The 26,168-nt window shown below is 36.8% G+C and overlaps 1 protein-coding gene across 2 annotated transcripts; it reads right to left on the reverse strand.

Moving 5' to 3' along the window:
* Positions 1–1,245: 1,245 nt before the first annotated feature.
* On the reverse strand, positions 1,246–26,168 carry LOC103710556 (DEAD-box ATP-dependent RNA helicase 6-like). Of its 2 annotated transcripts, none has more exons than XM_008796325.5 (10): positions 25,459–26,168; positions 15,272–15,332; positions 6,426–6,660; positions 5,755–5,993; positions 4,958–5,209; positions 4,690–4,870; positions 3,211–3,299; positions 2,693–2,766; positions 2,446–2,600; positions 1,246–1,700 (listed from the first exon to the last, which is right to left on the reverse strand). In XM_008796325.5, the coding sequence occupies exons 1-9, from the start codon at positions 25,701–25,703 to the stop codon at positions 2,522–2,524; spliced, it is 1,455 nt and encodes a 484-aa protein (XP_008794547.3). In that variant the 5' UTR covers positions 25,704–26,168; the 3' UTR covers positions 1,246–1,700; positions 2,446–2,521. The 2 variants fall into 2 exon arrangements, with proteins under 2 accessions (XP_008794547.3, XP_038976622.2); XM_039120694.2 differs by lacking the exon at positions 1,246–1,700 and adding an exon at positions 1,915–2,191.

The following is a 26,168-nucleotide window of genomic DNA, read 5'->3' on the forward strand; positions in this document are numbered from 1 at the left end:
TCGCCCCTTCCCTCATCAAAGCCAAGGCGGGATTCGCCCACTCTCCCTTGCCTCCCTCCAACCCATTAGCCTCATCTTCTTTGTGCCTTCCAGGCTCAGATTCATGAGTCATCCCCCCCTCCCTCTCTACCTCTCTTTCCTTCAAAAACTCGACCCTAATGTATGAAAAGTTTCAAAAACTCTCAAGTTACTAACCCTAGATCCTCAAAAGGATCCAAAACATCAATGTGACCAAAATCTGATCACACTAGAATCAGCATCGCAATGTTGGCAGCCTCCTCTCCATCGAAATTCAACTCGATCGACCCCAATCCTCCACCTAATGACTCTATTCTCCCTCATCCTCCTCACCTACTTTGCCATTTCTGTCTCCTCCCTCATCCTCCTCACATACTTTGCCATCGTCTCCAACCTCATCTACAATGCCATTGTGAAGTCTCCCCTCCGCTAGTGCCATCCACCCCATCACCTTCAACCCCAGCCACATCAACAGCTAGGACATCGAGAGCCTCTCATGCTCAATAGAATCAACCTCATCCCTATGTACCTTGCCCACGGTGTCTGCATCTCGATCTCCTTCAAGATCTCTTCCATCAACATCGCATACATGATGAACATGCTCTTCATCTGCATCAAGAGTCCCCCTACCTCTAGTGATCCTCCTCCTTGGTACATCTCACAGTTGGCATCTTGGATGCGATGGATCCTGTTCAGAATTTTAGATAAGAAACCCTAGACCCCAATAAAGCGATCTGAACCAAATTTTTGAGCCGATTTAAACCAATTTTATTTTTAGATGGTCAGTTTGCTTTTGGTTTTGATTGAGAAAAATTAATTAAATCAATTCAATTTCAATAATAACCCTAAACTAACACGCCCCTACTTGTGCACACAATCCTATACACGTCCACGAGGTCAGGATATTTCAAGACCTGTTTCATTGACTAATGTAATACCCACCTGCATGTTGACAAATCCTTCGCACACCAAAATTTGGACGCCTGACCAATCATCCAATACAATCATCTGGCAATCACACAAGCATGCTATCTTGGATACATGCCTTCTGCAGCAAAGATCACCGCATTTTATCTGCAACCATGCAGAAAACCATGCAGTATATCCAACATTTTCCCAGCTGATAGTCTCGCAGAACAATATCCAACAGCAATTTTAATCATCATGGAGAATTCCCAAACTAGACGCATTAATATCCAAAGAAATCACTGCAGGAGCAATGAATAATTGTCCAGAAAGAAGTACCATATAGATCTTTAAAATCTTCAGATCTGATAATACATAAAACATTTAAATGCATGGACTCCGCAAAAACCTGAGCACTAGAAACTCTAATGCCAGGTCTCCACAGTGGAGCATTTTATGACTTAAAGCCATGTAACACTTTGAAGTTTATCAGAATAAAACTAGGACTCCCTACAACAGAACCACAAATACTTGGAGGCAAACGACTGGGAGTTAGAGCAATTAAAACTTTTACCCGCAACTTGTTAGTGCTAAAAGAAAAAGGTCACCACAAAGCAACATAAAAACCTACAAGTCAGAACACAACAACGATTTGAAGTACCACATAACAGGTATCAGCATATAGGGTCCCCAATATGATCTGAACGTACTCAGTTTCACTGAACACCTCACAAGATGCCATCACTAGTATGTTGGACAAGGTGACAAAATAAACCCTGGAGGGATAATGGTCCACAGAAAGGCGATGTCAACTTTACAGAAGTGTAAGAAATATAAACTAATAATAACAGAACTAAGAAACTGAATAGAGCAAAATCATTTAAATATTAATTGATTGCATTGAGAAACATCTGGACCACAAAATATGCCCATAACAGTTTATGGAAAGGAAGTACAAGAAGGCATAACAGAGGAAGGAAGAAAAGGCATTGGAAAAAACTAGGTAATTTTAATTTCATAATGGTAAATAAACACCAAATCTTAGAGCATTAAGTGTTTCTATACTAGCTCCTGCTACATGCAACCTCACCCCAAAGACAGGGCTGCCTCATAGGAGGTGACTACTTAATCATGATACATGCCACATGGTCAAACTGTATTCGCTACCAATTCATACAAACCATGCCGGCTTTTCAATTAGGATGAGTAAAATAAATGGGTCAAGTATGGCTACAAGCCCGCCATGAACCACTTCCAAGTTAAACTCCTTCCAGGAGGGGGCATAATTGCAAGGTTGGGCATTCAGGAATGATTTGCCAAAAAATTTGACAAAGTTAGGAAAGATTCAAATAATTAAAAATTATATAATATTTGTATACTTTCCTATACAAAAACAGTCATTTGGGAGAAGGTGCACCAGTAAGAGCATATAGCATCATTTGTTCGCAATTCATCATTTGTTCATATAGAAGTAATGAATAAAATAAAAGAATCCAACAAGCTAAGAAGTTCGGTACTTACTTGATAAGCCAGTATTTACAGTAGGTCTTCTAATTATTAACCAACAATGAGCATGCACATTTATCAGTACCACAGATCACCTGCAGTATATAGTTTGGTCTATTTGTGGAGGAATCTGTTTTATTTCAGTCCCAAGTTCTTGTTCAATCCTATATCTGTCATTAAACAAATATCCAGATCTTAGAACAACAGATTAAGGGGTAAGAAAACAGAATGAACATATTTATAATTGGGAAAGAGTGCATACAGGTTGAAGCGGTCCTCATAGGTGATCAAATTTACTGCTAAACCAAGATGGCCATATCTTCCTGAACGACCAACCTAAAAGTATAAAGCAAACACACTTTAGGAAAGAATGCAAGAACTTCAAAGCAATATATGGGGGGAAAAAAATTACTGCCAGGAACTTTGGCATGCAATGCAGAAGCTATAAAGAAACATGCAGCTGACTAGATAAGTGCTGACCATTTCAGGTGATGAATTAAGACATCCTAACACCCTAAACATAAACCAGCAGACTTAGGATGATCAATATGATATGATTTAGTATGGGCTTTATAACAATTCCTTCTCCTTGCCTCTGAAAATGATGCATAGCAGTCTGTTCAATTAAACCATTTTCGTCCCTTTTTAAAGTAGTATGTCAAAAAAAAAAAAACAACTCAATGGACAGTGCACATTGGTTATCACATGGTTGACTGATGTAACAGTTATGAATTGTAGCATATATACCAACATGCCTAAAGTATTTATTAAAAACCATACCCTGTGCAGATATGTTTCTGAGTTCTTGGGAAAATCAAAATTGATAACAACATTAACAGCTTGAATGTCAATCCCCCTTGTGAACAGATCTGGAAAATAAAAGATGAACAGTCACAAAAAAGTGCTGAATGATCAAAGAAACTGTAACTGAAGAATATTAGTTCATAAGTAGGTTTGAATAGATACAATGCATGGGCTTCTTATATTTAGTGCTCCATATATGCAAGCTAGCTGATTTGTGCAGGTAAAATGCTATTAATATCCCTTGGTTGAACCATAAATTTTAGCAGATGATATTTATAGGCAAGAGTTGCAGATATGAAATCAAATAAAAGCAAGAAGAGAAGCACCAAACATCAGGTAGATAGATCACCTGAAGAAACTATGGAGGACAAAAAGTTGTACATGTAATTATGAACTATGCTTTACATAATTAAAAACAGAGGTCAAGTTCATAAATATTCCGCAACCAAACAAATGAAGTCCAAAAGCATCACAATATCTGTAGATGTTAGAGGAAAATAACATGTATCCACAAAGCAGTCTTGATAATTCTCCACAAATATAATGCCAGAGGGGAAATCTAAGACTGATGAGGAAAGAAACACAAATCAGCTTCCAAGAATTTAAAAAGTGGACCAAGGTAACATGGAAGCAAGTCTTGACAAAAGATTTGAAAACAAAAACTACAATAACATCAGAGGTAGCCTTAATAAGAAACACTGGTGATTAACAATTCATATATCGAGTATGTGTGTATGTGAATATACTGTTAAACAAAAATCCCTCATAATGACTATTGATCATACGGTTCGACGATATGCAATTCAAGTAATAGAAATTTCTAACAAATTCAAACATGGTACACCATACTGTATTGAACCGGATAGTATGGGGCGTACCATACCATACCAGCTCGGTACCGGTATATGGTATAAGGGCGTACCGATACTCAGTATGCCAAACAAGCCCCCGTACCAGGCGTAACGACATAGTAACAGGACGGCACCAATTCGGGGCCTAGCATCGAGCGGCGTACCTTGCCCTCAAATCTAGAGAGTTTGTCCTAGGTATTAAGAACCTAACCATTATTAAATATGACAGTAATTTTTCTATTTTTTTAGGCATATGGTGGTCAAGTGACGGTATGAGAGTAGTAATCATAGATCAATACATGCAGTTCACCTCCATAGCTACATGCCTGAGAATATGCCTATGCATAGGTATCATAAAGACATCGATCATATGTTCAGACAACTAGTAGCCTCATATCAAACACCATCGCCAGCAACAACTTTAAAAGAACATCAACCCAACAAAAAAGATAACCTTTATATTACATAAGCTAGACAGAAGTACAAAGACAAAACTATTGCTGCGAATGCAATGTATTCTAACATGATATTAATAAATGATTTTAAACCAAGAACCAGAAACTAGTCCTGGCCAAAAAATCAAAGCTTGAAAGATCAAATGTACCTGTACAAACAAGATTCCTGCATGCACCATTGCGGAAGTCATGGAAGACTCGATTCCGATGGTCTTGCAACATTTTAGCATGAATATAGAAGCAAGAATAACCAAGCTCAGTGATTTTCTTTGCCAATAACTCCACCCGGTTAACCGAGTTGCAAAATATAATAGATTGGTTGATTTGAAGCTGTCAAAACACAACCAACAAATTCATCATTTTTGCAATTCTAGAAATTATGCATAATGCAAAACATTGTAATGGTTAAGTCCAAACCTTTGAAAAAAGGGTATTAAGGCAGTGGACCTTCTGCCTTTCTTCTACAAAAGCATAGTATTGTGTTATTCCCTTCAGGGTGAGTTCATCCATAAGATTAATTATATAAGGTTTTGCCAGGTATCTGTCTTTGAATTCCTTGACAGTCACAGGGAACGTTGCTGAAAACAGTAAAATTTGCCGATTTGCAGGAAGGAAACGAATCAGCTGCTCTATTGAAGGTTGAAACTCAGGAGAAAGAAGCTTATCCGCCTGTGAAAGTACGAAAAGAACCATCTATCACACAAGAAGCATAAAGGAAGAACAGATAATTACAGCAAAATATTCCATTTCTATTTCTGCAGCAAATTATATTTTGTACAATGTATTATTATTCATTCACTATGGCTCTCCGTACTTCGAGAATCATGCAACAGGAATGAGATTAATGGAAGAAATGTCAAGGAATTTTTTTGTTTTCTGTAATGAAATGCATCAAAATCATTAGGTCAACAACAGGAATCATTCTGGGGTCCAATAAATTAAAGCTGGATGGCATTCAGGAGAAAGTTTGAAAGAATCAGATTTAAATAGTAATGACAGCATCACCAACAATAAGAAAAAAGCGCATGATATTAATAAAGCGAAATATATAGTTTTGACAAATAGAAGTGAAAAATTTAGAAGTTTAAAAACAAAAGTTATTGAGAAGGAAATTTAACTTCAGATGAAAATTTTGAAACAACTCTTCAATAAACAAAAACTTAAAAACAGACCATTCAAAAAATATAGCTGAATCAATTTAATATATATGATACCTCATCCATAATGAGCATTGAACAATCCTTCAAGATACAGACACCTTTCTTTGCAAGATCAATTATTCGACCAGGTGTTCCAACAACCAAATGAACAGGCTGATACAAGCGCATTATGTCATCCTTCAAGCTGGTTCCTCCAGTAGTAACCATAATTTGAATCTTCAAATGCTTTCCAAGCTCCTTACAGACTTGTGAAGTTTGGAGAGCTAATTCTCTCGTAGGAACCAATATGACAACTGAACATCAGAAGAGTCTAAATGAGTTTATATCTAAAAGACGTAATGTGCAAATTCTAACAGTTAGAGCTCCACAAGTTCTAAATACACAGTACATATTATTGCCCCCCCCCCCCCCCCCCCCCAAAACAAAAAAAAACAGTATCTCATCCAATAATCGAGCTATTTTCCTAAAAAGAGAACATCTAGCAAGCAAAAATACAATGCACCACATCGCAACAGATAGAGGTTTACAAAAAGGTCATGCATCAAAAACAACATGATGGTAGGCTGTCCTAAAAATGATCTTTGCTTCTAGAAATACATATTACACAAGCAAATAAGATGCCTTTGACTACTAACTGCAAGCAATCTAACATATTACCTTACTTGTGACAAATAAGTAACCATATCTATGAATGTAATTAAAATGATAAAGTATAAGAAAGAAACCTTGAATGACATTGTTATCTTGATCAATTTTTTCCAGTGCAGGAATGCAAAATGCAGCTGTCTTCCCAGTTCCATTTTTGGCTCTAGCAAGAATGTCACTTCCAGTCAGTGCAATTGGTATACTTTCTTCTTGAATAGGTGAAGGCCTTTCAAATCCCTTCTCATATATTCCCATAAGTAGCTCCCTCTTCAGAAAATAGTCTTCAAATTCATTTCCTTTAGTTGCAGTAACATCCTGGAAAAAACATGTGGAAGATTAATTGTCAAGTAACATGAAATATTCAAAAAATTGTTTTGACATTGAAGGACAAAGACAGCACATGGTGTAATTACACCCCAACAACAGTCAACAGTTCTTGAGAAGGCATATTGAACAAGTAAAAATATGTAACTCTTGAAAGATTCCATGTCATGAGAATGAAGATCGGGCAGCACCATCTCTGTTTGAGTAACAATAATAGCTCGCAAGATTTAAAAATAGTATAGATACAAGAAGCAGGGCCATAGAATGAAAGAAGCTAGTTGAGAAATATACCAAAGACAATAAGATTTCTCCCATACTGTACCATAATTATGGTTGAGAAATATACCAAAGACAATAAGATTTCTCCCATACAGCATCAAATGTTCTTCATTCAGATATAAAAGAATGTGATCTTAGGATCCAGAGACTTTATAGCCAAAATTTATATAGATTTCTTATATCCTACAGAACATCATGCATCCAATCTCCAAAGCCTTGGTCTATGCACCAACAAATTAATCAAGCCAAATAATCATAAGAGCATATAAAACCTCTGCTGTTCAAAAAGGAGAACAAACACTCTAATGCTACCTTTTTTTATTGTGTAAATGATCTGCCACTTGCCACAATTCAGTCTATTCACCAACCACATAGCAACTAAAAGAAATAAAACATATATCTTCCATGACACGATAGGTGAATGGCAAGAGCAACTTCTGCCGATAGATCCGGGAACAAATCCCAGCATAGGTGTGCCTGGGTTTTGGAAAAATTTGTACCTTGTGTGTACTCAAGGATACAAAATCCTGTCATGATATTCTTCAAGCACAAATCACCCTTACAAATGAATTTCTTCCATGATATGTAAATGCCAAGTTATGCTGACAGACAAGGGAAATATCTATAGATCGTCATAGTTATGATCACATTTTCTTAATCATGTCTAACAGAAAGTAATAATGTGATATACAATCTACTCTACGCAGATAGCCACCATGCCTACCACCCAACCCCTCCCCTCCCACCCAAATGAAAAAAGAAAGGAAAGAGAAAAGCAATTGCGACCAACATCTGAAAAACAGTACCCCCATTACCCCCCCCCCCCCCCCCCCCCCCCGGGGGAACATCTGAAAAGCAATTTAGAGACTCATAGTTATGGTCATCCAAAACCTTTTTCTTCTTCCAAACTTCCAATTCTTTTGAATGAACCCTGTTGTCGAAACCATACAACCCATTCCCCCTTTTATACATAGCCTCTACAACTAAAAAACCATGACTTGAGATAATAGCTTGACAATTATAACAATTAATTTAATGATTTCATTTCACCACCATGCGAAAAAGGTTTTGGATGACCTATAAATAACAGCAATTTTACATTTCATTGACAGTTATCAACAGTGTTTGGCAATTGTTTGCCTGGCCTGACCTGTCTAAGAGGCCGGGTCGCAGATCAATGATCCAACCATGGACCAGATGCCCAGCATCCTTCTTTCCCAGATCTTAGATGGGTTTGGGGTGTTTAAGTCCATGTGCACTATCACCCTATAAGCTACCAAATGTAAGGAGGAGATTATCTCAAAATAACTAACTTAGTGATTTCATCTCACCACCGTAATGCTAAAAACATTTATAATGACCTATAAATAACAGCAATTTATATTCATTGACAGCTATTATCAATGTTCAGAAACAGTTTACCCGGACTAACCTGTCTAAGCAGCTGGGTCGCAGATTAATGGTCTAAATGTAGGTGGACCTTAAGCCCAAAAACCTTCATTCCCAAATCTCAGATGGGTTTGTGGTGTTTAAGTCCAGTGAACCATGGCACTTCAAGCTACCAAACCTTGGGGGAGATTATCTCAAAACTTTCTCTAGAGATGTTCCTCTTTTTCAATAAAAAGATAGGTTTGCCGCAGTTCTGATAGTTTCAAACTAAAGGAAGAACAAGATCATGGTTGGCGGAACTATCCCGAACCATCCGGTTCAAGGCGTCCTAAGTCGTACCGACGGCGGACCAAGACGGTTCCAGCAACGAGACTCCATTGCCGGAGGGGGACAAAAAGAAGAAAAAAGAGAAGCCTTCCTCTCCCTCTCCCCCGCTCTCTCTCTCTCTCTTTTCCTCTCTCCCGTTCTCCCTCTCCCCCACCTCTACTGTATCAGTACAGGGCCGGTACAGCATGGCGCAGGACCGTATCAACTTGTGCCGCCGGACAACCAGTACAGGGTGCGATACTAGCACAGCAGACGTTGAACAAGATGAAGAGGAAGAGATCCGCCTTCATGCATATGTTGTTCTCCCACACTGCCACTTAATCATAAGTGGAGGAGATCCCTTCTGTCCTAGATCTGGTAGTTCCCCTTCCACCGCCCCCACCAACAACATCCCTTCCCGATAACCCCCCCCCCCCCAACCCGGGGCAAAAAAAAGGAAAAAAACGAAGTTTTACAGAATACAGACTTTGCATCAATCCGAACTGCATAGCTTGGCAGGTGACAGGTTGACCAGGTCGACCCAAGCAGGTCGACTGTCTTTAAACACTAGTTATTATGATGAACAGTCACCATGTGGCATTTTCCAATTTTTAGAATACAATTAGAATATTTTTTAAAAATAAATGCTTTCTGTATTAAATATACATAATGGTTTCACAAGCCATTATATGCCATTAAAATTGCTCATAACAAATGATATTACATAATCAAACATTATAAGGTAGGTCTATTGGCGTTATATTGTGCTGCAATATTCATTGTAAACAGTTCAGCATGCTGTCATTTACCAATAGCAGCATTACTCAATTCCTGGTATGACAAAAATCAGCATCAAAATGTCGTGAAAGTATTTTCAGAAACTAATCATAACACTTCATACGGTAGAAATAATAAGTCATAGCAACCGAATTTTCAAAAGAGGGCCCATAAGTTAATAAACAGGACATATTCCCTACCTAAATCTCAATAATATCACAAAGCTTTGTATAGTAAAATATCACGCATTAACAACTAATATGTTATATTTTCAGAAAGCCAAAGCCCTTTCCAGTCATGGACATTATGGTAGCTGTATGGTCTCTGGATCATGACTTCCAAAGGATTAAAAAAGGAGGAAAAACAATGTTATGAATTCAAGATAAGGAAAGCACAACAGGAATAATGAAGGAAATACAAAGACATCTGTGAGACTGATACCCCATTGTCACAATACCATTTTTTAACATAACCCCAGTTGCAAGATTACAGCAAAGGAATGTTGTTCTCCTGATAGTTGACCACATAAAATCCCTACAATAATTTGTCCATCCGAGAGGGCATTGATCTGGGAGCGGATAGTTTCTCTAACTTTTCAGGCTAACAGAACTGAAGTTACCTCACAATTATAATTAAATTAATGCATCAGTGAATAGAAAGGAATTTTTTCAACCCTCATTTGAGAATCCACTCCATTTAAGAGTGCATGTCAACTAGATAAGGTTGTCGTCAAAAACTAGCATCCTATTTCACATCACAGTTTTGAAATAAATAAAAAAAACTCCCAGAATATCAGTCCCTTGATTAAAGAACACTTGTTGTTACTTCATAATATATAATCCAATTCATGGTTCACCGGCCCGAACCGGGCGGTATTTGCATATCGAACCATAACGGTTCAGTACTGATATCCTATATGGGTGGTGTACCAACATTCGGTAAGACGAAAAGATCTCATAACATACTATACCGACATAGTGCTAGTGTAGCACCAATACGGAGTCCGGTACCGAGACGGCAAACTTTGATTAAATTAATGCATCAGCTCATAAAAAGGATTTTTTCCAACCCTCATTTGGGAATCCACCCCCATCTGTAGCACCTGTCATCCAGATAAGGTTGTCAACAACTAGCATCCTTTTTAACATCACAGGTTTGGAATAGAAATTTCCCCTTAAATATCTGTCCTTTAATTAATGCTAAGAAATGAGTCTCTAAATTCCTAATCCAATGGAAATCAAATTCCTCTTCATCATTATGCCTTCACATTTCAGCTACAACAATCGATCTTCAACTCAAGTCACATCAATGGCCAACTAGTAATGCTGCCTCAGCTCATTGGCTTGAATTTCCAAACAGAATCATCTTCTTTCAGAGAACCTATCCATGCTTCAAATAAAATTTTATATTCCTTGTGAGTATTGATATTCACATTCTTTATCCTTCCTTATCCAAAATATGTTTTTACAATATTTAAGAACCACATACCAGAGTTTAATCCATATGTATAATACCAATAAGGTTCATAAGAACAAACATACTAGCCATGTAATTGCATAATTACTCAACTAAATTGCTGCATAAGGTTTCTTTGTCTCCCCAAGGCCAAGTTCCCTAATAGATACACAAGAAACTAGAATGTTAATGATCCTGGTGCTTATTACTAGTTTACTACGATGAAACATCCCCTGTTGTGCAATTCCACATTGCAAAAGACTTGGCACGATTAAAAGCCATTAGATTACTGCGCTGGATTGAGACATTTGATCGATAATGATTCTTCAATATCATGCACTTTTTTCACCTTTATGGTTTAGTTGTTGCTCTTCGTAAAGACTACCAGCGTTGCATCTTACTTCCACAAGTTAAGACAGTCAAATTTCAACATGTTCTTTATTGTAAATTTATCTGTCAACCAAATGTCTTATTTGATGTCCCAATAGTTTTAGTTCAGACTCGAGAGTAAAGAGATAACCACATAAGAATAAAAATGCATCATTGTGACCTTATCACAAACCAAAAGGCAACTGTATAAGTTTCTTCCACAGTCCGTTCCTTAAAAAATAAGGTGTCTTCAACAATCTACTGTTGAAAATTACTCTTGCAACCATATCTTATCCTATATTTAACACCAATTTATATATTAGATTGGAACATTACATTTCAAATAGATCTCAGATGATTCAAGAGTCTTCCCCCATATTCTCTTCTCCCAACCGTCAGCAATGCAACTTCCATAACACCAATTGTTATAGTCATAACAAGCAATCCACCTATCAAAAAAAAAAATTTCCCTCTCATCCCATGTAGCAATCTTACCCTATGCACATCTAAAATTTGCTTGCTGAATCCTACTCCACCACATGCATGAAGGCTGAAGCATACTTCAACTTCGCCCCAACAGACAAGTATAATCTTCAACTATAGATGTCGATTGTCAAGAGAAGAATTTGGCTGTGCCACCATATGGTCAAGAATACTTACAAAATTTCACCTTCCATAGTCCTTTGCCAACACTAACACCTTTTTTTGGTATAAAGTAGAACTAAAAAGAATTTTTCAGACTGCCGGTCTATCGGGATCATATTTACAATTGCTAAATGACAATTTGTTCAATTATTCCAACTACAATCTCATTACAGATCAAAGGCACACAGTTTTGCAATTAATAAAATTAGTATTCTGCATACATCTAGATTCTGAAACAGCATCTAACTGTTCAAACTTTTAGTGCTGATTATGCTAAATTTGCAATTTCTCAAATAAAAAGGCTTAGCTAAACAACTTAAAACTTGATTTCCTTTTTCCTGAAGACAAAACATGGAAAAAAATTTATCAATGCATTCCTCATGGATATCTATTTTATACAAGAAGCTTGATCGAGTTCATCATTTATTTTTAATCTCCATCAGTATTGAATCCATCTTTGGAGTCCCTTACCCACTTTCATGACAAAATCTGACATCTCTCCATGAATCACATGAGATGTATTCCAATAAACAGATTCGACATTTCATTAAGTACCTATCAGGAATTGCAGTCAGATACTTTATACCAATGTGATGCCAATCTAACTTGATAATCAAATCTACTAAGGCCATGATATGATGTAGTTTTGTGATCAGTACTGAATGAATTTATTATAAGATCCAAAAAATAATCTCAGATCTGAAGGTTGAGTTTGGAAAAGGCATGATACCATAGTGACTCTTTGAATATGGGACATGTCCAACATTTTCTCTCAAAATCATACTTCTAATTCAAAACTTCCAACTTTATACAAAGTTTTAATTACCTTTTACGGCATCAACATTGATACGGACCAACCATTCAGTTTACCTGAAGGAAATGATTAGAGAAACAGTTGGGTGTGTTATAAACCATTGCTGAAACGCAAGTGACAGCTCATGTTTTCTCTCCTCAAAGGCGTTGCCTAGAATACAAATTAAATGAGGCCCACATGCTGAATGTGAATGTACTCTCCTTGAAACAATTTTGCCCCAACAGATGATTGTAAAAAAAGGATCCCTCACTTAATACCAGACTACCTACATTCAAGCCATTTAGTAGTTCCAGACTTTAAAAATTCTACAAAATTGCACCCTAGACCCAAATAAAAACTAGATAAACACAGTATGATACAAAAGATAAAATGTAGGAGAACAAACAAATTAGCAATCCTAAAACCATATTAGTACCTAAAGATTACTTTAGGAATAAATGGGCTTCATGCCTAGTTGGCAGGCAACCCTACAGTCTGAATTGTTATTGTAGTGGAGACATCATGGATAGCAAAAAGATTTTAAAAGTGATTGCAGCAACATCAAAAATACAGTGTAACAGGAATGATTGGAAAAGATGGATGTATGAAGCCAACCCTAATTAGGTGGGATAAGGCCAGATCACTACAAGTATGGTTGGTAAGATATTCTCTGTTTTAATTCTCTTAAACTCTGCAACCTTGCAAAAAATTTCCAACATTTGCCAGATTAAAAAAAATACTCTCTCTTGCCAAACAAATCACAAATGCCAACTATCAAACCAAGATTCTAGATTGAGATAGTCCTCCAAAGTAGTGGAAAGGCACTAGATTATCTTTATCACAAAGATAATCATAACAAAGTTATACAAGTTAAGATGCCACACAAATTGGTCTTTGAGATCTTAATAAATTAGGACAAGCCAACAAGCAAAATTCTTCGATATTTGATTTGTCCAACTTGTCCCTAATTCAGCTACGTCTATGATGCATTAGCCTCAACATAGATAAAGGTGTTTACTTTGGAATAGGTGTGGCAGTTGGGTCAGGTCGGACCAGATATGGGTCGAGTGGGATATAGGATAGGTCAAAAATCTGTCAACCAATCTACAATGGGTTGGATCAAGATAAACAGGTTGAACAAGTTAAGGATTGCCACCCCGACCTTGGAACCCCTATCTGCCACTGAATAATTTAATTTAAGAATGATAGGACAGCATAAACTTATTAGGAGTCTAGAGCATGTCATGGAGATAAGATATGCACATTACTTGAACATTCAAATGACCACTTACAGAAGCATGCCTACGTCATGCCGTTAGGGACCACATAGATGAAACAAGAAATGAAGGATGAATAGGATTTCCAAGGAAACATATAAAATCCACAAAGGATGCAAGGAAGACATGTTAGAAGCATAAATTCCTGAGCTAATGCACATGGAAACCCAAGATCAAAAGCATCCCTCGAGATAAGGAAAGAATCAGACCAAATAGCAATGTAATATAAAAAGGAATAGTCAGAACCAAGAGCCTTAGCCAACTGAAGAGATTAGGCCACCACTTTGATCATCCATCTTCACAACTCACAGCATTCCAAAAAAAAAGGAAAAAAAAAATGCAATATGCCACTGGTCCAAAGCCCATCCATCTTATGCTTTATCCTATCATAGGAATAGGTTCACATTGTGTTCCCTCCATCTCTTTCAAATCTTTTCATCCTTCTGTGAGATCAAAGACATCCATCAAATACTACTTAGTCTAGCATTAATCACAAGCATTAAACAGAATCCAATATATGTCACAGAGCGGGTGTCATCTACCCATTAAAGAATGACATATCATCTTCATAAAGAGAAGCATGATTTCCAATCCTTTCTAGATATCACAGCCATATATGAAGATGTCCTTCCCTCATGCCCCAGACATGCTGAATGCTAATTGGGAAACTATGATCAATCCCAAGGATTATATTGACATTTTTATCCTAGATATGCCTTTGCATATCTTCAAGGATCTATTAGTAATAAACTGCATAATGCATAATAAGATTGAATTCCTTCATGTTAGGCAAGTCCAAAGAAAGCAACTTCTGCCCATGTTAGTAATGATGTATTAGGGAACACTGGAAATGTCTTCCAGAAGAAAGTAGAATCAGAACAGGATAATAAAATCAAATGGTTAACTATGGGTCAACAAACTTAAACACTAGGTACAGGGAAAAACTTTTGAATAAACACCAAGTCCAAAGTCAATTGTTTGCTTATTCTTCCAGATAAACCTAAACCTAAGCTACATATACGAACCTTATTGCCTACATCAAATGCAACTTCATAAGTATAATCTAAGAAAATAACTAAGCACAAGAAAAATGCTTAATATCGAGACGGTCTTCTTTGCAAACACCAGACACATTCAGAAAATGGGTTTTAAACATCACAATCAAATTATTTGTAGATAACAATGCCATGGAAAGCAACTAAAGATTTAGAAGAAATGGGGATTACTTATCAAAACAATTTAATAATGAAAAATGTACAAAAGATAGCAATATTCCCTCAATAAAAGCATGAAAATGTGCGATTAAATTTACCTCTGTCCTGTAACGTGTATCAGGAGGTGGGATATTCAATTGTGCCTTCCAATCTTGAGAACTGAAACCATGAGTTGGAAAAAAAATCAGTAGTGCAGATAAAAGATTGAAGCACTTCCTACTGAAAGGAAAATCCATAATAGATTTCTGAATAAATTTATAATAAAAAAAATCATCACATTTCATATCAATTCAGTTATATAGCATATTTTGGATGCGTCAAATTGCAGATGCTATACATAGATTGCAATGCCACAAATATGTGCTGAGTCAAATTGCAGATGCTATACATAGATTGCAATGCCACAAATATGTGCTTGTGCGCGCCTGCATGCATGTGCACGTGTGCTTGTGTGTAAAATAACATAAGCACACACACATACACACACAAAAGTAAAGAAAATAATTCAAATTATTTCTTGTAAAATCAAAAACTGCAAAAGGCCAGCCATTGCATAATAGATGGCAGAACAAGCCTGACAAGAGGTAACCTACAAGTTCATCAACATTATCTAGTATTACCAGAAAATGAGCTATCTTCAAAAGTTTTAGAAAACGATTAGCACGTGCTAGGTGGATCACCAACAAACCAATCAAGTAAATCCAATGATAAGAAGCATATAAAGTACGATAATATGGTAATTTTTTCCCTATTGTGAATTTCCGACTGTAAGTGACACACATGGTGGTATGCCATACCATACCAAACCAAACAGTATGAGGTATAGTGCACCATACCGATACAATACCGGTATATAGTACAGAAGGCAAATTGATACTCGGTACAACAAAACAGCCTCTGTACCGGTACAGGACCCGATACCGACATGGTGTACCTTGTGGTAAATACATCCTTACTAGTACCAATTTAGGATGAGCATTCTCATTTTAAGTAACCAAAAGATAATGGAAATTCAGATGTGAAACTACCAATTAATATTGTTGTGTCAAAGAAATTTAGTTTAAGGCTTAATAGTTCACTGGCGTGACAACATCAAAGCTATTAGGTATAAACATGTCTGGAAATATGCGAAGCGCTATGTAACGCTAAGGAATCATCAGCTAGCACATCATTACATAACAGTGTGAGAATGTCATTCTTCGAGGCAAATATTATAAGGAGGTATCTAAAATGGAAGAGAATCATATACCATGAAAAACATTCTGATCATGTGTAGTTCACAATATAGGACATTGAATTACAGGGGAAAATTTAATGTCCTGATATAAGTACAATAGAGAATCTGAGCTCATCTGAAAAAGTTGGAAAGCTCGATCTTAAAGTATAACGGCTGGATCAAGACAAACAATTAGCATAATCAGATAGAGTACATGGAAGTTTAAATGCAAGATTTGGTTTTGAAAGGAAAAAGATCAGTGTTGAATAGTTGATACATAAAACAAATGTCAACCACAAATCTAAGGTCATCAAGACCATATGACTGATATTCAACTTGACTCTAGAAGCAATATTTTCGAATGTTCAAACATGAGCATATGAGGACATTAGTTGAGAAGCCCAAAGAGGACCACCACAATTCAACAATCTAGAGGTCAGCACAAAATGTTTGGCTCACAATAAAGAGCCTCTTGGCCCTTATATACTGGGAGCAGTATGCGAAGAACCTAATTTCATGGCAAGTTTCAAACGTCAGGAATGATAAAATACAACAAGGATAATGCAAAGTAAATGGTCAAGGGCCACTATTGAACATTATTTAGGACTCAGTTTTAAGTTGATAAATTTACCGAGAAGTTGAAAGAAGCTCGCCATTATTTTTCAAATAATGGCTTCCAAGGATATGCTAGCTATTTCTATAATCTAGTAGAAAAGGCTGCATAAAGTCTTTGCATTCAGTAGCAATGAAAATGCATTCATTTCAACTGCTCTAACTGTTACCAAGTACCGCCTATCAACTACGCACCCATATCATTTGTTTAGCATGGACTATTGTGAAACTATTGTGAACTCAGAAGTTCCAAATCGACTGCACGAAATTGTCTGGTTGATTTCCAAGTCAATCAGAAGTCCTTGACTTTGAATTAATACAGGACATACCAAAATATAACTTAAAACTTCTAATTATCTTATTAACTTTCAACATGGTTCATCATGTTTTGATCGATGTTTTAAAAGGTGGATGCAGTATGCAGGTGGTCAAGAGAATGCAGAGTGCATATGCATTACACGGGCCAAATATGCAGGCACATAGACAGTTAGTATTTTACAGCATTTTAAAAATAAAATATATTATATACAATAATAATAGCAAAGTCCTTTTATAAATCGAAGCAATATTAATAACAATAGTATCTAGTAATTAGTGCTTACCACTTATTACTTGATTCTTAGTAGTAATAGTTTCAGCAGAATTAACATATTGGCATTGTTAATATACATTTACCCCAGGCTGCTTGAGACCCACAACCAGCCCGACCATTAGCTTGAACATGCCGTATTTGCTTGGAGCTGTGTCCTAAAAAGGGCTAGATAAGAAGTTACCCAATGATACGAAGGTTGCATATGCAGCCGCATAATGCTAATCCTTATATGCCCACAAAGTGCTAAGCATTTTTGGCCAATATGCAGCCCAACCACATATTATAGCCACATATAGGGTATGCAGTTTGCTCAAGGGACTGCATACATATATAAACTGCATATGTAGCCTTATGCACCGCATTTGAAGACACTGATTTTGATTATCTTTACGTAGCAAATGTTTTAATCGCAAATTATTACTTCTCTAGTTTCTATCCACTCCAACAAGAATTCATACAAAAAACAGAGATATTTTCAACATGTCAACCCAAATCTTAACTAAAACATGATTCAATAGCAAAATTATAAGATATGCTTCATGACAATGTTGCCCTTATATACTTGCTGAATGCAAGAATAGAATAGCTTCTAATGGTGTTAAAGCACTATTATATTTCATTGATATTTGTCCATATATTAATGCATTTAATTTGCTTTCAATGCTTGGACTTGTGGTGCAATGTTACTACATGTTTCTCTACCATGTTTTTTTCTTTTGGTACATTAGCGGCTCACACCTGACGAGTGTAGATACAGCCAACAAAATTAGAAAACAAAATACTGCGCAAAGGCATAGGCACAGCCCCGTGGTCTGTCTAGGAGAAACCTTCAGAGTGATGAGCCATGAAGGAAACAACCCAGTCTGCAGCACCGTTCGCCTCCCGATATACGTGTGTGGCCTGGTAGGAGTCCTCTACCATGTTCATTATGTAATCACACTTCTATACGCATTAAGCAACTTTCTATATTTGCAAAAATCTCAAGAAAAAGAGAAACCATTGTAAACTTGTAATCAATATTTAAGACAGGGCATACAATATACTTTAAGTGTTCCAGGTCTTTCTCAAAGTTGTTGCATCTTGTTATTTTCTGCTGTAAGAAGCACTGAAAATACGAATCTTGCTTAAACAAACCTTTCTTATCAAGTTCTATTTGAACCTTATCAACTTCAATTTGAAAGAACCAAATCACTCAAAGGCAAGCATAAATAGCAATGATTAAGGAGAAAAAAATGTGGCAGCAGAAATTAATGGAGAGAAGGTCATCTGCCTATTTTAGGAGCAGTTCTAAGCTGATTGTGGTAATTCATAATAATTTAGGTGGCTGGCTACCCCTGAGATGCTCCAGCTCCTTAGAGCATATGTTCTCATCTTCAGATATGGGTCCAAATTACTCACATAACATGCACTTTGTCATTTTGGGAAAGTTATCAAGAAAGAGAAACCTTTTTTTCCTAAACAGGAAAGGAAAAGATACACTTTGTCAGAGTGATAGAAGATATGAAAAAATGGAAATTCTGGAGCACAATTACAAAAAGGCTAAAATGTCATTGTTTTTCTAATTTACATGCTCAACTTTCAGGTTTTATTAACCTGGTATAGATTTTGACCATGAAGATCCACACCAAGTTGTAGATCCTGCATCTTAAATTAGCAACCCACAGGTCTGAACTTGTTTTGTCATATCTAAACCTCTTCCACCTCCTAGTGTGGTCGCTATCAGAATTTTTTCCACTTGCCAATCTTATCCCAAGATCAGACAGCATTTAAGCAATCATATGCTCATGGACCATCAACTAAATTAATCTGCAGTTTGTTTGTCAGAACATATCTTATTCAAGTACCATGCCTTTACATACTGTAGAGTACTAGGCATGCAGCATGCCTCAATGCATATGATGATGCACATGAAATTCTGTAATTCCGAATAGCAATTCCAAATAGTGTACGAACAAATAAAAAAATAAAGTGGAAAAATTAAAGCCCAAGTTATCTGAACCCTTCAGTTTACCTTGGAATAGTCGCACTCTTAATAACCAGAACCAGAAATGCAAGAGCAGGTGTCGGTATGAGGTAGTGGATATTGTAAAAACTCTTGAAGGCAAAACTTGGAAAGCACGCGTGGATTCAAATTTCCATCATGTATTTGAAGTAGACACTACCCTAGTTTGAGGTTACCCTAGTTTGAGGTTTCCCACCACTAAGCTAGCACCCAAACTTAGGGATGGGTAGGTGTATAACACTTGTATATGGGTCCAGAAGATGGCATTCTTCAAAATTCAAGGGAATCAAGACTCAAACTAGCACTCATACCAATACAGGTGACCTAGATTGGGCTTAACCCAAACCTGCTACCCAATCCACTCATTTGGCAGGACTGCATTAACATTTTACAAGTTTGGGTTCGATTTGGGCTTGAAAACACCAATCCAACATCAAGCAGGGTTTGGTTAGGGTTGATCTGCAACCCCAACTTGAACACGAGCCTAACCCAACCTGAACCCAACTCAATCCAACCCAACCCAATATATGCATAAAAAAGTAGTTCATTTTTATATTTTATAAAGATTAATTTACATATAATTATACCTTTAATCTTGTTAAATTACATTTTAGTGGACCATTAAACTTGATGAATGGCTGAGGCCTCAAGCTAATATAATATAAATGCAACAAAAACGTTCCAAACCTTTCCCCCATCTTAAGTTCCCTATTCAAACCAATCCTCGATTAACGTGCCACAACTATACACGAACCAACTAACCCGACCCAACACGAATTTAGCTTTGGATGGGATTGGTTTGGATCGGATTGGATTGGATTAGGGAAATCCCAACCAAGACGAGGTTGGGTTGGATTAGGTTTGGGGATTTCGAAGTTGGTTTAAGGTTTGCCTTCAAAATGGCCCATCGGATTGAGTTGCAGTCCTAATATCTCAACACAAAGTGAAACCAAGCAACATCACTACACTAGATTTAGTGCAACTAAGAAGAAAAAGCACTAAAATTGATATCAAGATTCCAAAAAACAATGTCTATAGATCCAAAATTACCAGCAAATAGTCAAATAAGACTCGATATTTATAAATGTTAACTAGGGGAAAAAAGCACCAACTTAGTTTGAGATGAGTTGCCTAAGATTCACGTGAGATTGCATAGGTTTAATCACAACCCGAATACAAATGCACAATGTGATGCTTCATAGCCTTAACTCCACCTCAAAGGATATTAAAATGTGCATCCATGCTAATAACATTTGGGATTGCCTGCTTTCTATATGACAATTCAGGAAGAGTTGAAGAGGAAACAAATCAGCTCACAAAAAGTTTCAGATATGATGCATAACTGTGAAGCTAAAAACTCCTATTCAAATAAAGGCTAATAATCAACAATACAGCCTAGAAAGTTTTTTCCATTGAAATAATTCAAATCTTCATATCTCATTAGCTGCATAAGCATCACATCGTCTAAGTGAATTAAATCATTATATTGTCAAGTTAAATCTCGGTGGATATATAAGGAGCCTAGTAGTTAGGCAGATGACCTTGATTATCTAATTCTCCTTTATTTGCTTCTACATATCAAAAGATACTGCTTGCCATTAAAGATCTGCCAAGAGGTCCAAAAGAAGAGTTGTAAAAAGGTAATAAAAAAGGGAAATAAACAACACAAATATATTTGTTAGAAAATAACAAAAACAAAAGATTTTCCCTTTCCCAACAATGTGGCATCTATAGATAATTGTCAATCTGAAGTCAGATTCACAATAGCCCTCCTAAAGTTGGTGACTTCCAATGAGAGTGAGTGGAAGGAGGCTGCGAAGGAGGAAGCGATCGACATTAGGAGGCTAATAAGATATATCAATATCATACATCCCATGATTCCAAGATCATAAGGAGGTATATGAATTGTATTATGAAGGAAATCATTGGGCCCACCCTGTATTGATTGTGGCATTTGATATAACATATTTGGAAAACTAAAAACAATAAAAAATAACTAGTTATGGTAACTTAAACAACTATTGGAAGTTATTAGGAAGAAAAATTACTAGTTGCTACACTTATATATACAAGTGAAAACACGCTAAACATAAAAGAAATATATTCTAACAACTATCTTAGAGTGGTAACTTCTTTGAACTTTTACACCTTTATTCCACAATACCGCTATCCTTAAAGCATAGTTTCAAGAACACCTATTTCTTCAAACAAGATACATCTACTCTAATCTCAGCTTAAGAAAATTCTCTCATAAAAATTTGCACAAATCCAAGATTTCCCCCATATCCCTAACTCTATCCTATCTCAATATGGTAAATGAGCCATCCAAATCCCAAGCTAATCTCCCCTTTCTAAAAATCCAAATTTCCATCCCGTAATCTTCCTAACATGATTTAGCTCTTTGAGGAATAAGTATTCATAATGTGAGTTACCTAAAATTGATATGCATGAGAAGATACCCCATCATCAATTTAAGCATCCAAGGCATTTCTTGATGGTTCCATTCAAATGTTGATCATCAAATTCTCTCTTTTTATGCTGCCTCTGCACATGATCTCCCACCTTAAAATGAGATATATGAATTTTGATCATCAGTTCAAAAAACTTTCCTGGAAAAACTTGAATACATCAAACACCCCCCCATATAACTCCATCCCCACAATTCATTGCATCAATCCAATCGTGACTTCTCTCTAAAATTTCTTAAAGAAAATATATATATATATATATATATATATATTTGATATGGTTTCTCTATGTTATTATTGCTAATCTATAAAGGGCGGCACAGTGCATGAGTTCTCGCCATTGCGGGGACTGAGAAGGGTTGGGGTCAAATGTATGTAGCCTTGCCTTTCCGTATTTCGAACCCATAACCTCCAAATCACAATGGAGCAACCTTAGGTTTGCACCAAGGCTCACCCTCTATTATTGTTAGTTTATGAATCTTTTTATTTCTTGAGTTCCTATGCATAAGTATGTACCATATAACTAGTCAATATAAAGGTAAGAACGACAATAACAAAGGCCAAAATAAATCTTTGCAAAATATTCAAAGGAATAGCAAATTTTCCTTAAATTTTATTTATCATGAATTTTCTTTATTTTCGTAGAGATTCAGAAGTGGTCACAATGTGTAGCCCTCATAAATTTCCAACACTTAAACCTTTCTAAAATTCAGGATTAGGATTGCGTACCTTTCTTAGGTGTTCAGACCTTCCTAATCATTAATATCTAGCAAGAGCTTTCACCAAGAACAAGTTTCATTTGATGCAAGTCATGGCCACAAGGGTCTGAGCTAGTATCTAATGTAGGATTCCCTTAGAACTGCTGCCTTCGTTGTGTTTGTTTTTAAATAAAGTCTACCTCTAAGTATGATAACCAAGATCTAACTTCACTAAAAGGGTCTTGTTAACTTCAACGAATGGTGAGGCGAACTTGACTTCCAAGAAGCTGAAAGGTGAAATTAATACTTTCCTAATAGCCAACCTCTCTCAATCAACTTTTGACTTCAGACTTATTCACTGAGACAAATAGCATAAGTTAATGACAGCAGTTGACATAAGCATGGATCAGTGCAAACAATGATTTCCACCCTTAGGAGTGCTCGTGTTGAAAACGAAGTTCATCAAACTTGACTTCAAAAAATTGTGGATCAGATATTTTCTTTTACATACTGGTACACTATATTGAGGGAAAAATGGTAAGGCAGATGATTAATAGAAAATAATATTTTAAAAAGGCATAAAACGAATTTTCTTTATCTAGGTCTTGCAAAACTCCTCTGAATTACTCTAATATCTCTCATAATGAGCAATGTCAGCTGATACAAAGACTTAATATAAGCCTAGAGGATTTTGCAAAGGCCCACATTACTACAAAAGTGAAAAGAGATAGCAACAATAAATAATGGAGACATGATATCTATAACAATTTTATGTGGAGCGAGATGGCTAAAAAACAAGATATTAGGACATAGAAGCATTTGCAGGATAACTATCGTGGCCTGTCAAGTGGAAAGAACATTAAGATATAGACGACCCCATGGATGTTTTTCAATATTTTCTTTCATTACTAGAGTGATGGAACCCACATCACCTGAATTTGGAAAACAATCCAAATTGAAGATCAATTCTAGACTGAATGGGAAATGGAGCTCTTGGCAAGCCAATGGCTATACAAAACATGGAAATTGAAAGGATAGGATTTCATATCAACCGGTGAACCTTCCTACTGTCTCCATATTATTGTGGATTTTCAGCTTGATGATACATGAAGATCAGGATCTGACACCTTAAGAAATCACTTACCAAATCCAAATCACTTGTCATCAAGATCCATAATCTCGATACCGGGTATTCTACTGGTACATTAGCAGTTCAATACAGTACGATTGGTACAATGTAGTCACAACACGTATCGAGATCTCTTTTTCTCACTTTTTATCATGGTACCACCTGAAACTGGATGTTACAAATCAGTAGGATATTGTACACACACCGATTTGAATTGTATCGGGTAGTACGGCACATTCAAGTTGGTGCGGGTCAATATGGACCGGTTTGGGGCTTGTATGTACCTAAATGATATTTTCATGCCAGTTCTGGTCCAGTACAGGATAGTACACTCTGAATCAGGCAGTTCGGGGCGATACAACAAGCATTGCTTATCATACTTGCTTTATTTCTTATCAAAATTTAAGTACATAAGACATTTATTGGCCCAGCAGCTTGATACCCGCTAATAGATTGCATTCAATTGGATTTACATTTTCCATTCCTCACTACATATATAATTAAAAGCATGTCAGTCAATGCACTTCTTAGCTAATTGCCAAGCCATTCAAATCCTTCAAACATTACACCAAAGCAACAGCATTACCTTGTTTACCACAGCAATTGTAGATCAAAAACCAAGAAGAAATGAAGAGCATTTTTTGATATAAGAAACATCATACCACAAACTTTAGTATATAGAGAGATAAAAGAAACGAAAACGAAAAATATAGAAGTCCTCTGAATTTTACAAACATGTTAAGAAAGCAAAAGAATGCCACTAGAGGAAAGTAGCCTACTGACTCAATTTCGTTTAAGTTGTCCAGAATGGTTTCTACAGACTTCCACAAAAAATGGCCAGTGATCATGAAGAAATATGTCCACATTAGGCACTCATATTAAGTTAAATGTTGTTGATCATGGAAAGTCCCTTTCCTTTTTTATCTCATTATTTTCCAAAACAAGCAACCAGCCTGATTATCTATTTCTACTTTTAATTCCCTTCTAACATCAACAAGTCCGCTAATCAAAGACCTGCTGAGAGAATTAAAATAGTCAGGTGCCAAGGATTAACATGCCAAAGATTGAATATATGCTTCTGGTTCCAATTTCCATGACCGACTACATAAACATTACAACCACCGCCAGCTTTTAATACTACTTTCTTACCTGTCGGCCCTCTAGAGCTGGGAAGATCCCAAAAAGAATTAGACAGGAATATCTGAGTAGCTGTCAACTTGATGAAAATTCTCAAACTTTGCACCAAAAGCCCTGGCTTCTGCCAGTGGCCAGAGGAAAATTTTGAGAAAAAAAGTGCGAAAGAACCTTGTAATGGTAGGATGAAGGTGATTTACGTTGCATGCTTGATAAAGAAAAGATTATGCTTCTTTTGTATGTGTTCTGACGTTAGATGAAATGACACCGGCTACGAGAAACCTAACTAGAACAAATACTATTGACTATAATTGGATACCGCCGCATCAAAAAAAAAAAACAAGAAGAAGAAGATGAAATAGTAACGTGTATCATTTGGTTCTTCACATCTACATAGCAAAAGACAATTTTTTCCTTTAAATCCTTTGCTTTACCTGGAATCGATGCTATCAGACTGAACTGATTTCATTGCTTCCCTGATTCCAGAATCGCTTCCCATCTGATTCCTTCTCGACCACTGCAGCTGCTGCTGCTGTAACTGCTGGCCCTGCACTGGATTCCGCTGCACATACTGCTGGTGTTGTTGAGGGTTTCTCCCATTAAAGTTAGGGTTTCCGCCCGCGCTCCCCCCGCGGCCGTTGCCGATTCCGGGAGGATATCTACCACCTCGAGGGTTCATCTCCACGATTCCGATCGGTTCTCAAAAACCGATTCTCCCACGCGATAAATGAACCAAAATCTACTCAAAATTCGAAAAAAAAAAAGGAACTCTAAATAAAAACAAAGAAAGGAAGAAATCAAGAAACTGAGATCAAAATCTAGGGGTTTTGGTTTTGAGAGGAAAAAGAAGCGAATCGGAGCGAAATCAAATAGAGATTCGGCCGCTTCTACGTTGATTGTAGGATCTTCGGAGCGTTAATCGGAAGAAAAGAGGCGAAAGAGAGCAGGTTATGACATCGATCGAGGAATCGACAGACGGCATTTCTCTGGGGTCGGAGAACGCAAGAGCTTTATAGGAGAGAGAATGGGGGGGGAAGGGCAGTTCTCGCAGGAGGAAGTGGGGTTTCCTTCCGTGCGAGAGAGCGCATTAAATTCTAGGGCACCTCCGAGATGGGTGGTTCTATATACACCCCCCCTATTGCTC

This window comes from Phoenix dactylifera, chromosome 3 (assembly GCF_051530095.1).
Source record: "Phoenix dactylifera cultivar Ajwa chromosome 3, Ajwa_hap1_PhDact_Kaust_v1.1, whole genome shotgun sequence".
Taxonomy (NCBI): Eukaryota; Viridiplantae; Streptophyta; class Magnoliopsida; order Arecales; family Arecaceae; genus Phoenix; species Phoenix dactylifera.